Source organism: Chrysemys picta, chromosome 2 (assembly GCF_011386835.1).
Source record: "Chrysemys picta bellii isolate R12L10 chromosome 2, ASM1138683v2, whole genome shotgun sequence".
Taxonomy (NCBI): domain Eukaryota; kingdom Metazoa; phylum Chordata; order Testudines; family Emydidae; genus Chrysemys; species Chrysemys picta.
In genome coordinates, this window is record NC_088792.1 from 158,613,952 (window position 1) to 158,626,502 (window position 12,551).

Sequence of the window (12,551 nt, forward strand, 5' to 3'; positions counted from 1 at the left end):
TATCTTGAGCCACATTACACAACATCTGGGGATTTGCTTACTTAGATGTTTATAATAGTGTGTTACCAAGCACCTAGGTGCCTTACATTTATAGGCAATTATAAAACATTGCAAGCTCCTCAGACTTCCCTGCCCCACTTTCTCTCTCTTGTACCGCTTAACCCCCGCCCCCATAGCTAACCCATACCCACTCCCGAGCTCCAATCCCCTCTGTTGAAATAAGCCCATAATCCTGCAAAGGCCTGACAGATCTCAGGGCTCAGCCTAAAATCTCTAAATTTGGGCTATGGCAGAACACTAGAGGGAGAATAGGTTTGAGAAGACCAAGCCAATGGCTGTGCAGAGTTTAACCCTCAGGACTGGCCATGCAGGCAACCCACTACACCGTCTCTCCTCTGAAAGGAAAGACAGAGCAAGGTGGATAGAAATCAATATGAATGTTATTGCATTAGAGGGGCTTAGTATAATCAAATCTAGTATGAATTGGCTTCTAGATTCACTCTGATAAATCACCAACTGGGTGCTAGTTTGCAAGTCTTGGGAGAGGGAGCAGAGGACATAAGCAACGAGAAATGTCTGCTTGTGGGGGCTGAAGACCTGCCCTGCTGCAGCAATGCTCCAACCTTCATGGCTCTGAAGTCCTTCTTCATCTTCTCAGGGATCCCGGTCATGAAGGAGAGCTCTGGCAGCAGCAGAATCTCACCCCTCGGAAGCTGAAGGGAAAGGGGAGCCAGTATACATTAGCATACACACACTGCCTGGTGAGTTGCTCCCAGCCATATCGTGCACAAGAAAAGTACTACTAGCCCTTGCTACTGCTGGGGGAAGCAAAAATGGGGGAGCTTGTACTGCTGGAAAAAGAGAGAGAATGGAATCAAGTGTGTCCCAGGTTTAGTGCCCAGGAACATTAAGGGACTATTTCTGCCATTATTGATATCCCAGTTGCCTTCGATGGGGCTCAAAGGGGTGCATGTGGAGCAGAGTTTGGACATACTCTGCCTGGCCTCATTGGTTCCTTCCCAACTAACAGCAGGTCAGTGAACACTTTGAGGCTTATGACTTTGAGACGCTGCAAAACAATTCACTTCTGACTATGATAAGGGCATACATCAAGCAGAACCAACCCTTGACACCAGAAGAGTTAAAAGAAGCCACAGAACAATTGCAGAAGGGGACCTAGATGGCTGAGAGGACTGGTAATGAGATATAATTTTCGGTACAGTGACTGAAGTTGCCTTATCAAATAACTGTTTGGGTGGTTTGATGGGAGGACTTGGGTGGGGGCAGTCTTTGTCTAAGGGGCCACCACATTTAGCACTAACTGGCCTCAGCAGAGAAGTGAAAGACTGAATAGGCCATGGGGATTGAACTCTGACTCCTAGAAGTGGTCCCCCCTCTATAGCAGGATTGTGGCACATGGGCACAAAGGGGATGCTGCTGCCTGTGAATAGACCCCTTCATAATCCAAGGCTGCCAGCCTATCACTGGGAATCTGGTGCCGAAATTCCACTACGAGGACTTTCCAGCTGCAAAAACAACTCACCTTCCCTTGGGGAGTCCGCCTTTCATTGGGTCTGTGAATCAGCAGCGGCTGGTCCAGCTCCCTGACTGTTATACCATAATTTTTGCTGAAAAAGGAGTTGGGGAACAATTTTAAAGAAGCACTTTCCTGATACCAGAGCAACAAGCTCAGCTCACAGACTCTGTCATAACAGAGCTAGAGATGAGAACTGAGGGGTCAGACTACATCTTCATTAAAGTTAAAGTAAGGTGACGGCTCCAGAATGGCACACAAACTGAGGCTTACTGTTCAAGGTTAGCTACCAATCAGATTCTTTCTTCCTGCAACACCTCCCTCCGTTGTGGCACATACTGAAGTGTCTACCTGTAATAGTCTATGAAGGTGATCGCTTTCCCATCAGACATGGTGAAACTGTCCTTCGGAGACTTGTTCCAGTCAATGTCATCAATACGGTACGTGTGATTATTATAGCGGGTAATGATGATATTGCCAATTAGCTGCTTGGTGCACTCATCCTGGAAGTTCTCTCTGCTCTGCTGGTAGATTACATGCCTTTGTGGAGAAGGATGAATAAAAGCTCTCAGATTTCAACCACCTTCTTATACAAGGAAGAACTACAATTATTATATTCTCTAGCTCATGGATGAATTGCACTAACAAGACAACATAGGGGAAGCTTGCCCTGCCTGTGCTATAACTGCTCTGTAATGAAACTGAATATACATAATGGCAATGCTTAGACTCCCAACTCAATTGCACTTGTCTGAAACTAACCTTCTGGGAGGTTCAAAGGACAATGCTATGGGATCATCTCATTCCCCCTTTCAGAGAACTATTCTCATGGCATACTTACTGAAACAGCAGTTCTTTGTATGCACCACCATTGTTTTCTGAGCCCACAAGATGTTTAATTCGGATTTCTCTTCTCTTACTCACATTACATCCAGGACAGAATCATTCCGGATAACCTTGTGGGAGACATCTGCCAACAGGAAGAGACCTCCATCCGTCCTCCGGATACTGGCTGAGTAACCTGGCCATATCTGCAACCTTTGGAAAAACAGATTGCATACAAATCAGCATGCTCCTCCAAAAAAAGTCATAGGGAATCTCAGTATATGACTAAGAGTTGTTCTACCAGTGAGAATGTACAGTGAACGCAAGGCAAGCACAGCACAGGGAATACATTTAACCTAGCCAGCAGATAGAATTTCAGCTAAAATATCTGAACTGCAGATCAAAAAATAAGCAGGTTTTTTCAATTAACAATGACTAGACAGGAACCTCAGCATTCAGACAACGTACGTGACAAAGGCCTTGCTGCAAAGGTCTGAGTTTCTAGACCTGAGATGCTGGTGATAGGCCTACCAATACAATAAATAGCCCAAGTGTGGAGCCTGGTTAGGTTTGTCTGAAAGGACTGAACCTGGGACCTCAGGATCCAAAAGCATTAGCTCAGAGGCAGTAGCGGACTCAAACCTCTGTAAGTGGTCTAAGCCACTAGTAAGGGACAGGACAGATACTGTTGTCCTGGGTTACTCACACTGAATGAGGATGGAGATTAATGAAGGATTTTTCATGACATGACCGCCATGGGACGAGCCTTTTGCTCACAAGAAGCCATGAAGGGGAAACAGAATGTGAGCCAACCACCACCCTCTCCACTTTGTTTGTGGTCTTCCTTTTGCCTGCACAAATTGTAAATTTACAGGCATGGACCATATCTGTCTCTAAATCTGTACAACATCCAGAACACCATCACAATAGGTCCCCAATCCAGACTGAAGCCTCTGTGTACTAACACAGTGCGAACAATAATTATCTGTGAATGGTTCAGGAGCTAGTAGCTGAGAGATCCTCTCCTTTTGTCCAGTCCCGTATGTTCTCTTTGGACATTTCCAAAGTCAGTTCCTGGAGTTCCCCTCCCCCCAGGTCAGTTGGGAAGATGTTCTCAAGCAATAGTCCTCACCTATAGAACCCATTCCTGCCAATAGCCCACAACTGCAGGGCTTGACCTCTGCAAATCAGACCTTTAGAATGTTAAACATTTGCACACATTCTGCAGCTTGCTAGACTAACTTACTGAAGGGACAGGCTCTTCTCCCTCTTATTCACTTTAAGCACTGAAAGGTGCATGGGTACCATGGCAATAGGAGACAAATAATAGTACTAACCTATACTGCTGCAGCATTGTAGGATTGGTGGGATCATAGAAATTTCTCCCAACAAGTTTCATATCTAAAATCCTCATCACCCTGGAATAGAAAACTAGGATAATTACAGGAATCTGGGGGCTGGGATAGATAAATGTAACCAATAAAATTGCATTGCATAGCTTACACCATTAGGGAAGACACCACAAAACAGTTATTAAGGGTCTCATCCTGTGAGGTGCTTAGTATCCTCAACACACAATGGAGTCAATATGAATGGAGAAAACTCCATTTTGCAGGATTGGGCTCCTATGTGCATTAAAAAAAAAAAGTAATGGACCATCTGCGAAGGAAAAGGAATATGTATGCGCCTTTTTTTCTTTGAGGCAAGACACCTGAAACAGGTTTTTAATTTCTTCCCCTTGCCTGTTCTTTTATCTTAATATATTAGGAATGTCACCTTCCCAGTTCTTGCTGAAGGACTAAAGAACTGGAGTGGGAGCCTTCTCAGACCTCAGATGAGGGCATGGGGGAAAAGGGGTGTTGCTGAATCTTTCAAAACAATTATCTTTTCTCCCACAAGTTTGTCAGTGTTTGAGTTAAATTGGTGTCAACAAAAACATTTAAAACAGAGACTAAAAATCAAGTCTCTCCCCTGCTCAGATTCTGGTCTCTTGGTTCCTGGAGTATCATAATACTATGAATTCTCTAGTTAACCACAGAATTTTTCAGTAAAGACAGAGCAGACAAGGCCTGAATTTCCAATATAAAAACTTTTCTGAGGAAACAACAACAACTTCAGGCTTTTATCAGAAAGCAAACATTCTCACCAATAATCCCCCCCCAAAATTTTCCCCTCCCTTTGCAGGTTTCCTTTTTAGAATAGCTTGAGTATGGAGAAACTAGCATTTTAAGTTATTGTATTCATTTGGTTAACCATTATCAAATTAATCTATACATTTGTGTTTCTACCTCCACCTGAGATGAGTCAAACTGAAATAATTTCAAAGACTAATCAACATTTCATCAATAAACCACTGTTCATTTTTGCCTCTCTCTTAACCAGGGCAATGAAAACAGATTAGCTGGCTTCACTTTCAGATTCTCATGCGCTATCCCAATAGTGCAATGTTTGTGTTGCAAACACACTGCAGGGGGATGATTTAAAATTTTAAATCCAAAACAACAGCTTAAATCGACTTTTGTTGTAAGTGTTCATGAGAGCACTTTAGTCATTAGGTTTTACAGCTCTCCCTGCCTAAAAAAAAAATATTTAAAATTAACATAAGTTACCAATGCCCATTTAAATAAAAAGTTATTTTACTCATTTTAAAGAGATTGGAAAACTCAAATAAAATTGGGGAATACAAACAGAACCTCCCAGAAAAAACAACAACCCTGTGCAACTTCAACATAGAAGAAAAAATAAACGTAATTGGACAAAAACCAAAATATGGTTCCTGGTGCTTCTCTCCCATCACTCTTCCCCTGTGTGCAAGAAAATAAAATGGTTGTTCCTGTGTTTAACAGTTAAGACCTATGGAGGGCTGAGGAAATTGATCTTGCATCCAGTGAAGTCAATGACATACCTTTCATTCATGACAATAGTGCAGGATCAGGATTAGAGAGATTTTACCAAATAAAGAACTGAGTGTTCTTTAAAACAAAGCAAAGAAAGGAGAAGAGCAAAAGAAAAAAAAAATTGCTTACAGGTTCAATTTGCCTAAATGAACTATATACACCATGCCGAGGAAATGGAGTCTAATGAGTGAAACAGCACAATAAAAAAAATAGATGTTCTCATAGAAGACAAACAAGACTCTCCTTGATTTGTTTGAGACAGGACTGAAACCTCTGATGTCCCAGACTACACATACAAAATGTTGTCTGAATCCTTGCAAGAGATTCTGGCATTCATAATCAGAAGGCAGATGGTTAGTCTGAGCTAAGTGCCTAAATAGCTGATGAGGTCACTGAACGTGGTTCAGGATAGGCAGATAGATTTTAGATTAGGATGCAGGTGTCTGCAAAAGTTACCCTGTAGTAATCAGGTGTTGGTATATGTGTAGTAGATCCCTTCCTCAGTCCCTTATCTAGCTTCAGAAGATTCCAACTTTCTCCCCTTATGTTTTTGGAGGAATTCCCCTCTCCCTTTATACTCCACATCCACAACTCCCTCACCCCCTTTCTCAGGCATCAACCTTCAGACCAGGAATGAAGCATTGTACAGCCTGAGGCAAACATCATCCCTTCAGTCTGTCAGAGCTGCAACTGTTTAGAAACTTGAGCAAACCCCAGAAGCAAGAGACTGAATAAAGGCAACCCAAGTCTCTAGTAGAGCACGGCCATTACACGTCCTGTCAACTGGCTGGTAGCCTTGCAAGTCAAGGGTTAAGCATCATGCCAAGTCACTGGCCTCAACCTTTCCTTACCTCCTGAAGACCACATTGTAAAACGGAATGCACAGGTCCGAGCTGGGCTCTAGGATTTTGGTCATCTGAAGCTTTATGGTGATCTCAGCTCCATCCGTCTTTCTCTGACATGTCAGATCAACAGTCTAGTGCGGAGATGAAGACATTTTAGCAGCAGCAAGAAGTGAAATTACTCAGATCATTAACTAGAAAACCCCCTTTGGACTAGAGCCACCTTGTAGCTGAGAATTTGCTATAGCAGGTCCTTCCTGCTGTCCAAAAGGAATAATCTCTGCATCACCAGGGAGCATCCAGTGTCCTCCAAAAAAGAGCTGCTCCATACAAGATAATCCCCAGTAGGAGGGGAAACTTTTTTGGGGAGATGCAAGTATCTGGTCTCAACACATTGCTCCACCTGAATTGATGTTGGCAAAATCACAGCCCCCTTCTCCCGCTTCCAGCTCCTGAGATAGATGAAGATGCTGAACCACATATTTGTTCTGACCCAATAGACTCGTAGTGATATGTTTTGTGATACAGTCTTGAAACTTCCAAGACTTAGTTATATTAGCAAATCTCTGTGTGCGCTGCCTGCTGGTGAATGACAGTCTTGTGCTCCTGAAAGATAAGTACTGCAGACAGGTGCTGTGCAAACTTCCCAAATGTAACTGCTGAAGTACACCAATTTGGACATGTAAGATCCTTGTCTATTCTAGTCCTGGGTCCCCCAAACTGCCAATTGTGCTGCAATTCTGCTAAGTGGAGACAGAAGGTACCAAAGCCATGATCCCTTGCCACACACTCCAGGCTCCCTTCCTTATCTCTACTTGTTAGAGGCAGATTATTCCCTTTTCTAGTTCCTGAAGTGAATGGGGAATGTGTGCTTTTCTTTACTTGCAAGAGGGAGGAAAAACCATTTAGAACATTTGAAACCACCAGCTGTTTCTGTGCTCACCAGAATTTTACACATATTCCATGGATTATGGAAATCTAACCCAGGCCCTAAGAATTACTGTTTTAGGATAAGCCAGTCACAGGGTAAAATACCTTCAGTTTTTACTGATAAGTTTCACTTTCACTTTTTTAAAAAGCCACATACTCAAATGATATACTCTGGCACTTTATAATATCTCAAATCATGTGGCACCATGCAAGAGTCAGCATGTGTGTTTTCTGCACCAGTATCATGTCTTACTTGAGGCAACTTGATAGGCAGGTAGAGGATAGAGCCATCAAATGCTGTAACGTCTCCTGTCACTGATCTCTGCTCCTTCATCATTCCAAACCGCATATTCTTGCATTCCACATTAGGACTGCAGGTCAGGGAGTTAAGGAGAAAGTGGGGAGAAGAGGAGAGAGAATACTTTATAGTGTCTGCAATATCCTTTTACTTGGAAAATACGAGTATGCATTCAAATTCTAGTTAACGCTACTGTGTCCATTACAGGCTCTCAGAGTGCTTTAGATTACACCTCACAACCCTGCCACAGCCATAACCCAAACCCGAGCCCATGAAACCGCAACAGAAGAAAAGTTAATGCAATATGCAGATTAATATCAAAACACAAGAAGAAAGCAGGGGTCCAAATCAACTCTACTGTGTAACTGAGACAGCCACAATCCTTACCCTATGCTATGGCAACTTATTGCAAAGAAGACCTAAAACACCACGTAACGTTTGTGACTGTTGCCCCACCTAGTGGCTATTCCAGAGTAACTATTAATGCTCATGGTACAGTATTAATGCTTTATGCCAATAGAATGGATTTGTATTGTGTTACATCTCCAGGATAGTTTTGTGACCACCAAAAGGATTCTGGAAGAACTGTTACCATAACATTCCTCTAATTAAATCCAGATACTCAAAGGATAGTATGCTTCCCAATGCTTAATTTCAGGAATTGTGAAATCAATTTAAATTAAAGATATTTTCCCTGGGCATTCTGTCCTCCAAATCTCCATGGGAATTGCTTTAAAATCATTCAGAGGGGCAAGTTTATAGAAGTCATACGAGTTCCACTGCTAATTTCACTAGCTTCTATACCTCTACAAACCTTACTATAATTGAGATAGATGTTCAAGTATGCAAGGTGTCACTACCTGAAAGTCACATGGTACTGGTAAACGGCTTCATTTTTGCAGTGTATTTTAATCAGGTTCAATCCTAAGGGGAAAGGAGTTCCTTTAGATCCTTGCTTCATTAGCGGTTCTCTGTAAAGATATGAAGGGAAGGAAGACAAAAGCCCATAATAGTTTTGTCTAGATTAATGCAAAGAGGCAGCGCAGGATGCCAGCATTGGCTGAGGATCTAAGAAAAAAAAAAATCTGAGTGCATCAACACCACCCCTAGACCTCTTCTATACTTTTCACCTGTGCAACAATTAGTATTTGCTGAGAACATCTCATTAATACTTTCCACATGCGCATCTCAAAGCACTTTGCAAAAATTCATCAACTCCCAACACCCACTGAAAGGCAGGAAATATTGTATCCATTTTTACAGATGTGTAAACTAAGGAAAAAGAAGAGGTTAAGTGACCTACCCAAGTTTGTTCAGTGACTGAGTGTGTTCTTATCACAATGCCTGCTTAAAAAAATATTAGTTTTAAGAGACAAGTTCCAGCAATATTCTATCCCAGTAAAGTTGGCTCAGCTTTGCAACACTGTAGATTCAGATTGTGTGAAGTCTGTTTAGAATCTGGATTGTTTGGTCTGGAAGGGTCTTCCTGAAGCTCACTAGTACTGTCCCCTACCCTTCTCCCGCAGCATGATCCATGTTACTAGTCCTAAACTAAGGTAGCCGGGTGCCTAATCTATCTTCGAATATATTAAAAAATGGCTCCCCCTGCTGTACAATTAGCAAGTTAGAGTGTAAGACAGCAGCTATCAGTGGGAAGCAGCTGTACAAAGCTACACACGTTGCCACTGTCAGCATTTTTCATTAACCAGTTTCAGAAAAAGGTTACCTAGATATTGTAGGTTTCAGAGTAGCAGCCGCTTATGCTCAAATAAATTTGTTAGTCTCTAAGGTGCCACAAGTACTCCTGTTCTTTTTGCTAGATATTGTAGTTTCTTCCACTAAGTAAGTTAGCCCTTCTCTTAGTTTTTTCAAGGCACCTAAGAAATCCTCCCCTCACAGAACCCTACTGTTTCTCTGTGGTTTCCACTCTGCATCATGTCCTATTTCTTTGTTAATCCAAGACCAAAGCCCCATACCAGAAGGCATCAAGACAGAATATGAGAGGTAGATATTTGCACCCTCTTCCCCCAACAGCATATGAGAGTCTGCAGCAATGAGTCTACCAGGCGCCAAGCCACATCACTGAACAGAGGATTTACCTTAGGGGTTTCTACAACATAAATGGCTACGGCATCTATGTACCTACCAGTTGATCTAAGAGATGTTTAGAAATAACCGGGCAACTCCACACATCCATCTCTCACTTACTTTCTCTCCATCTGTTCAACAAGGGTGGGTGGAGGACTTTCTGGCTGGGGCGCAAAACTGGGGGGTGACAGCAGCGGTTGTGAGAGCTGAGGCTGAAGCACACCTGTGCGCAGGAAAGTCAAGACTGTAGGAACATTGCACAACCCCCTGCCGAGTGACATGGCTGCTCTTCCAAGAGGGACAGGTGGAGCTTCCATTTGCCCGCGGCCAAGAATTCTGAATCCATATACAAGAATGAAAAGGAAAGATGTTAACCCTTCCCCAACTTTAAGTTTCCACCCCCATTATAAATTAGATAACCTGCATTCACATCAGTCAAGTAATGTTTAAAACAGGTTTTGGTCTGTCTTTATTCTACTCTGGTTTTGAGGCTGAAGCTTATTTAACCCTAAAACCCAGATCCAAGCCTGACAAGACTGACTGTGGCCAAACTTGACACACTTGTGAATCAATAGCCAGATGGCATTTCTTCTTTCTGCAGATTTGTCCTTCACCAAATGGCACAACTATGACTTCTTGCACTCAGAAGGCTCCCCAGTATCCCTGTATCAGAGCCCAAACCCTACAAAAGTAGCATGCCAGTGATACCTGACTCTTCCACAGGGAGTTTTAGGAGAGACATGGGCACTGTAGATGGAAGAGAGCTGTTAAAGTTCCATCTAAGCCTTCCCCACAAGCCAGTACAAGACAATTCCCTATGGTACATTCTTCTTATTTATAAATGTGTATTACAGTAGTGCTTAACTGAACGGGGCCCCATTGTGCTATGCCTGTAGTAAAGATAGAGTCCATTCTCCCAAAACTCTATCCAGTCTAGTTTTAACTGAGTCCTCCACTGACTTTCTTTGGAATGTGGTTGAAAACAGAGGTTTATGGGTTGTGCTAAGAACAAACAAACAATCTCCATTTTGCTCCTCCGCATGGATTGTATATTTGATTTTTCATCAGTACAATTGCTTGCTATTCCTATCCTGTTTCACCTTGGGACAGAACAACAGCATCAACCTTTTACAAAGAGCGTGAAGAAGTTTACTAGCAGGCATGCTTGCAGTGCAGGAGCCACACACATCTTGACAATCTGTCTAATGGCACTCTACCTCAATCCTCTTTCGACACATACTCTACAGCAGAATGACAAAGAAAACAAGAGTGCAGCTCTTTCATCACCCAGCCCAACCAATAGCAACTGCTGCATACAATCCTCCAGACTGGCAATGTCAAACACAATTACTGTACTGACCTCCCGGAGAGACAAAGAAGACTAACATCATGCCTGTGAGTTGTCAATAATAATAAATCTCATTTCTAGAGCATTTTCATTCCTCAGTTCACCTACAGAATTAATTTGTTTAATCACTGAAATGCAGCCACCTCTGGTATGCAGACCACCAATCAACCACCACAAGAGAGGGAACTATGGCCAAGGACATCAAGGGACTTATCAACTCACACAAAAAAGCACTGCACCATTTTTACCACCCATATAGAGCAGACAGACCTTGTTTTTAATCTCATTCAAAAGACCAGCACATGGCAAACAGCAGCATACTCGACCTACCTGCCTTGGCAGAATAAAAGATTGAGTCAGCCCTGCTGGGATTCAGGTCTGTGCTGCTGATGATCATTAGTATTTCAAACCTGCTGTTTAGACTATTAAGCCATCTCCAGTGTCTGTTACATACACTGCACATGTGCAATATACAAGCCTAGTTCACTGGTATATGAAATCTATTGCTGACTAAACATCACATGCACAGTTCTTTCTGAATCAAGAGTTCAGCTCAGACAAACATTTTACTCACCTGCCAGGAGAAAGCGACATCCTCTCCACCTTGCTGCACCCAGCTGGCATGACATTTGGTGATGGAAAGGTGGGCTGCACTGGCATGAGTGCTTTAAGTTTGGCCTCCATATCACCCATGCCTCTCCCCAAGATACCTCGACCTGAATGAAGGAATAGATTCAAAACATGCCTGAAGAAACCTCCCAAGATATGAAAGAGGTTTCTTTATCAGTTTAAATACTACACCACAAAACAGCCTTTACTGGACCAGAACTTTATACAAGGCTAGGATAACTTACCCAAAGGCTGAACTGCCCGTCCCAAGGCAGGTCTCGGGATTGTCTCAAAACCAAGTCCTTGGAACATGGAATGCAGGGTCGTGACAGACGGAAGAGGTTCCTGCAGAAAACCAAAGGATAAAGCTTTAAAGAATGGACAGAGAAGCCTCATTAAGACCTAAAAGGAATAACAATCTCAATGATTAGCTGCACTTCCAAGATACATATCATGCAAGAAACTCTGTCTTAGGTACTGAAGCAAAACTACAAAGTAAGGAAACCCTCTATAGGGAAATCTTAAGGGGGCAGCTTATTTGATAGCAGTGTTTTCATGCAACCCAAGCAGACCAAAAGCAGAGTTTTCTTAGCTTTTCCTCAACAAATATCCACTTGCTGCAGCTGTAAGGTTTCCCTGCAGAGGTTTATAGACTACAGACCTCAGGTTAGACCTTGACAACTGCCAAGCAGCAATTAAATTCTAAAGCTAAAGCTTTTTAACTTAAAACTATTACAAAGGCAGTTGAATTATGGTGACATTCTTATCTTATAATAAAGTCATAAGTTTTTGTTCCACATCTTAGCAGGTAGCATTCTAGGAAGTTGGTTGCTATTCATTCAACTGAGTCCCTACAGAAAAGTGATGAAACATGGCCAGGCCTCTTAAGAGCAAGAGAACAAATGCTCAGACATCATCCATGCTGCAAAGAGCCTATTCAGTTTATTCCACTAGTCAACATCCTCAGACACAGCGATAAGAACTGCTATTCAGTTACACCTGTTTAGGTTAATCTCAATAGAATATCCTTAGCTAGAACAAAAACACTAATACATTCACTGCTATTATTTTCTAAGCAATTAGAATGTTATCACTGATCCGTAGACACCTAACCAGAGACAGTCTGCCCTGGAGAGCTTACAGTCTAGAAATACAGTTGTCATAGCAAGTCTCTGATTAA

General features: G+C 42.4%; 1 protein-coding gene across 1 annotated transcript in view; it reads right to left on the minus strand.

Annotated features, from left to right (window-relative positions):
• Nucleotides 1-12,551, minus strand: part of PIWIL2 (piwi like RNA-mediated gene silencing 2) — a 34,328-nt gene that overhangs the window by 19,759 nt on the left and 2,018 nt on the right. The window contains exons 3-13 of the mRNA XM_005285119.4: nucleotides 11,617-11,716; nucleotides 11,337-11,478; nucleotides 9,535-9,750; nucleotides 8,187-8,297; nucleotides 7,282-7,399; nucleotides 6,108-6,232; nucleotides 3,697-3,777; nucleotides 2,459-2,572; nucleotides 1,886-2,074; nucleotides 1,544-1,628; nucleotides 624-713 (exon numbers count right to left, since the gene is read on the minus strand). Coding sequence (XP_005285176.4) covers nucleotides 624-713; nucleotides 1,544-1,628; nucleotides 1,886-2,074; nucleotides 2,459-2,572; nucleotides 3,697-3,777; nucleotides 6,108-6,232; nucleotides 7,282-7,399; nucleotides 8,187-8,297; nucleotides 9,535-9,750; nucleotides 11,337-11,478; nucleotides 11,617-11,716 — 1,371 coding nt within the window. The remainder of the gene's footprint in view (nucleotides 1-623; nucleotides 714-1,543; nucleotides 1,629-1,885; nucleotides 2,075-2,458; nucleotides 2,573-3,696; nucleotides 3,778-6,107; nucleotides 6,233-7,281; nucleotides 7,400-8,186; nucleotides 8,298-9,534; nucleotides 9,751-11,336; nucleotides 11,479-11,616; nucleotides 11,717-12,551) is intronic.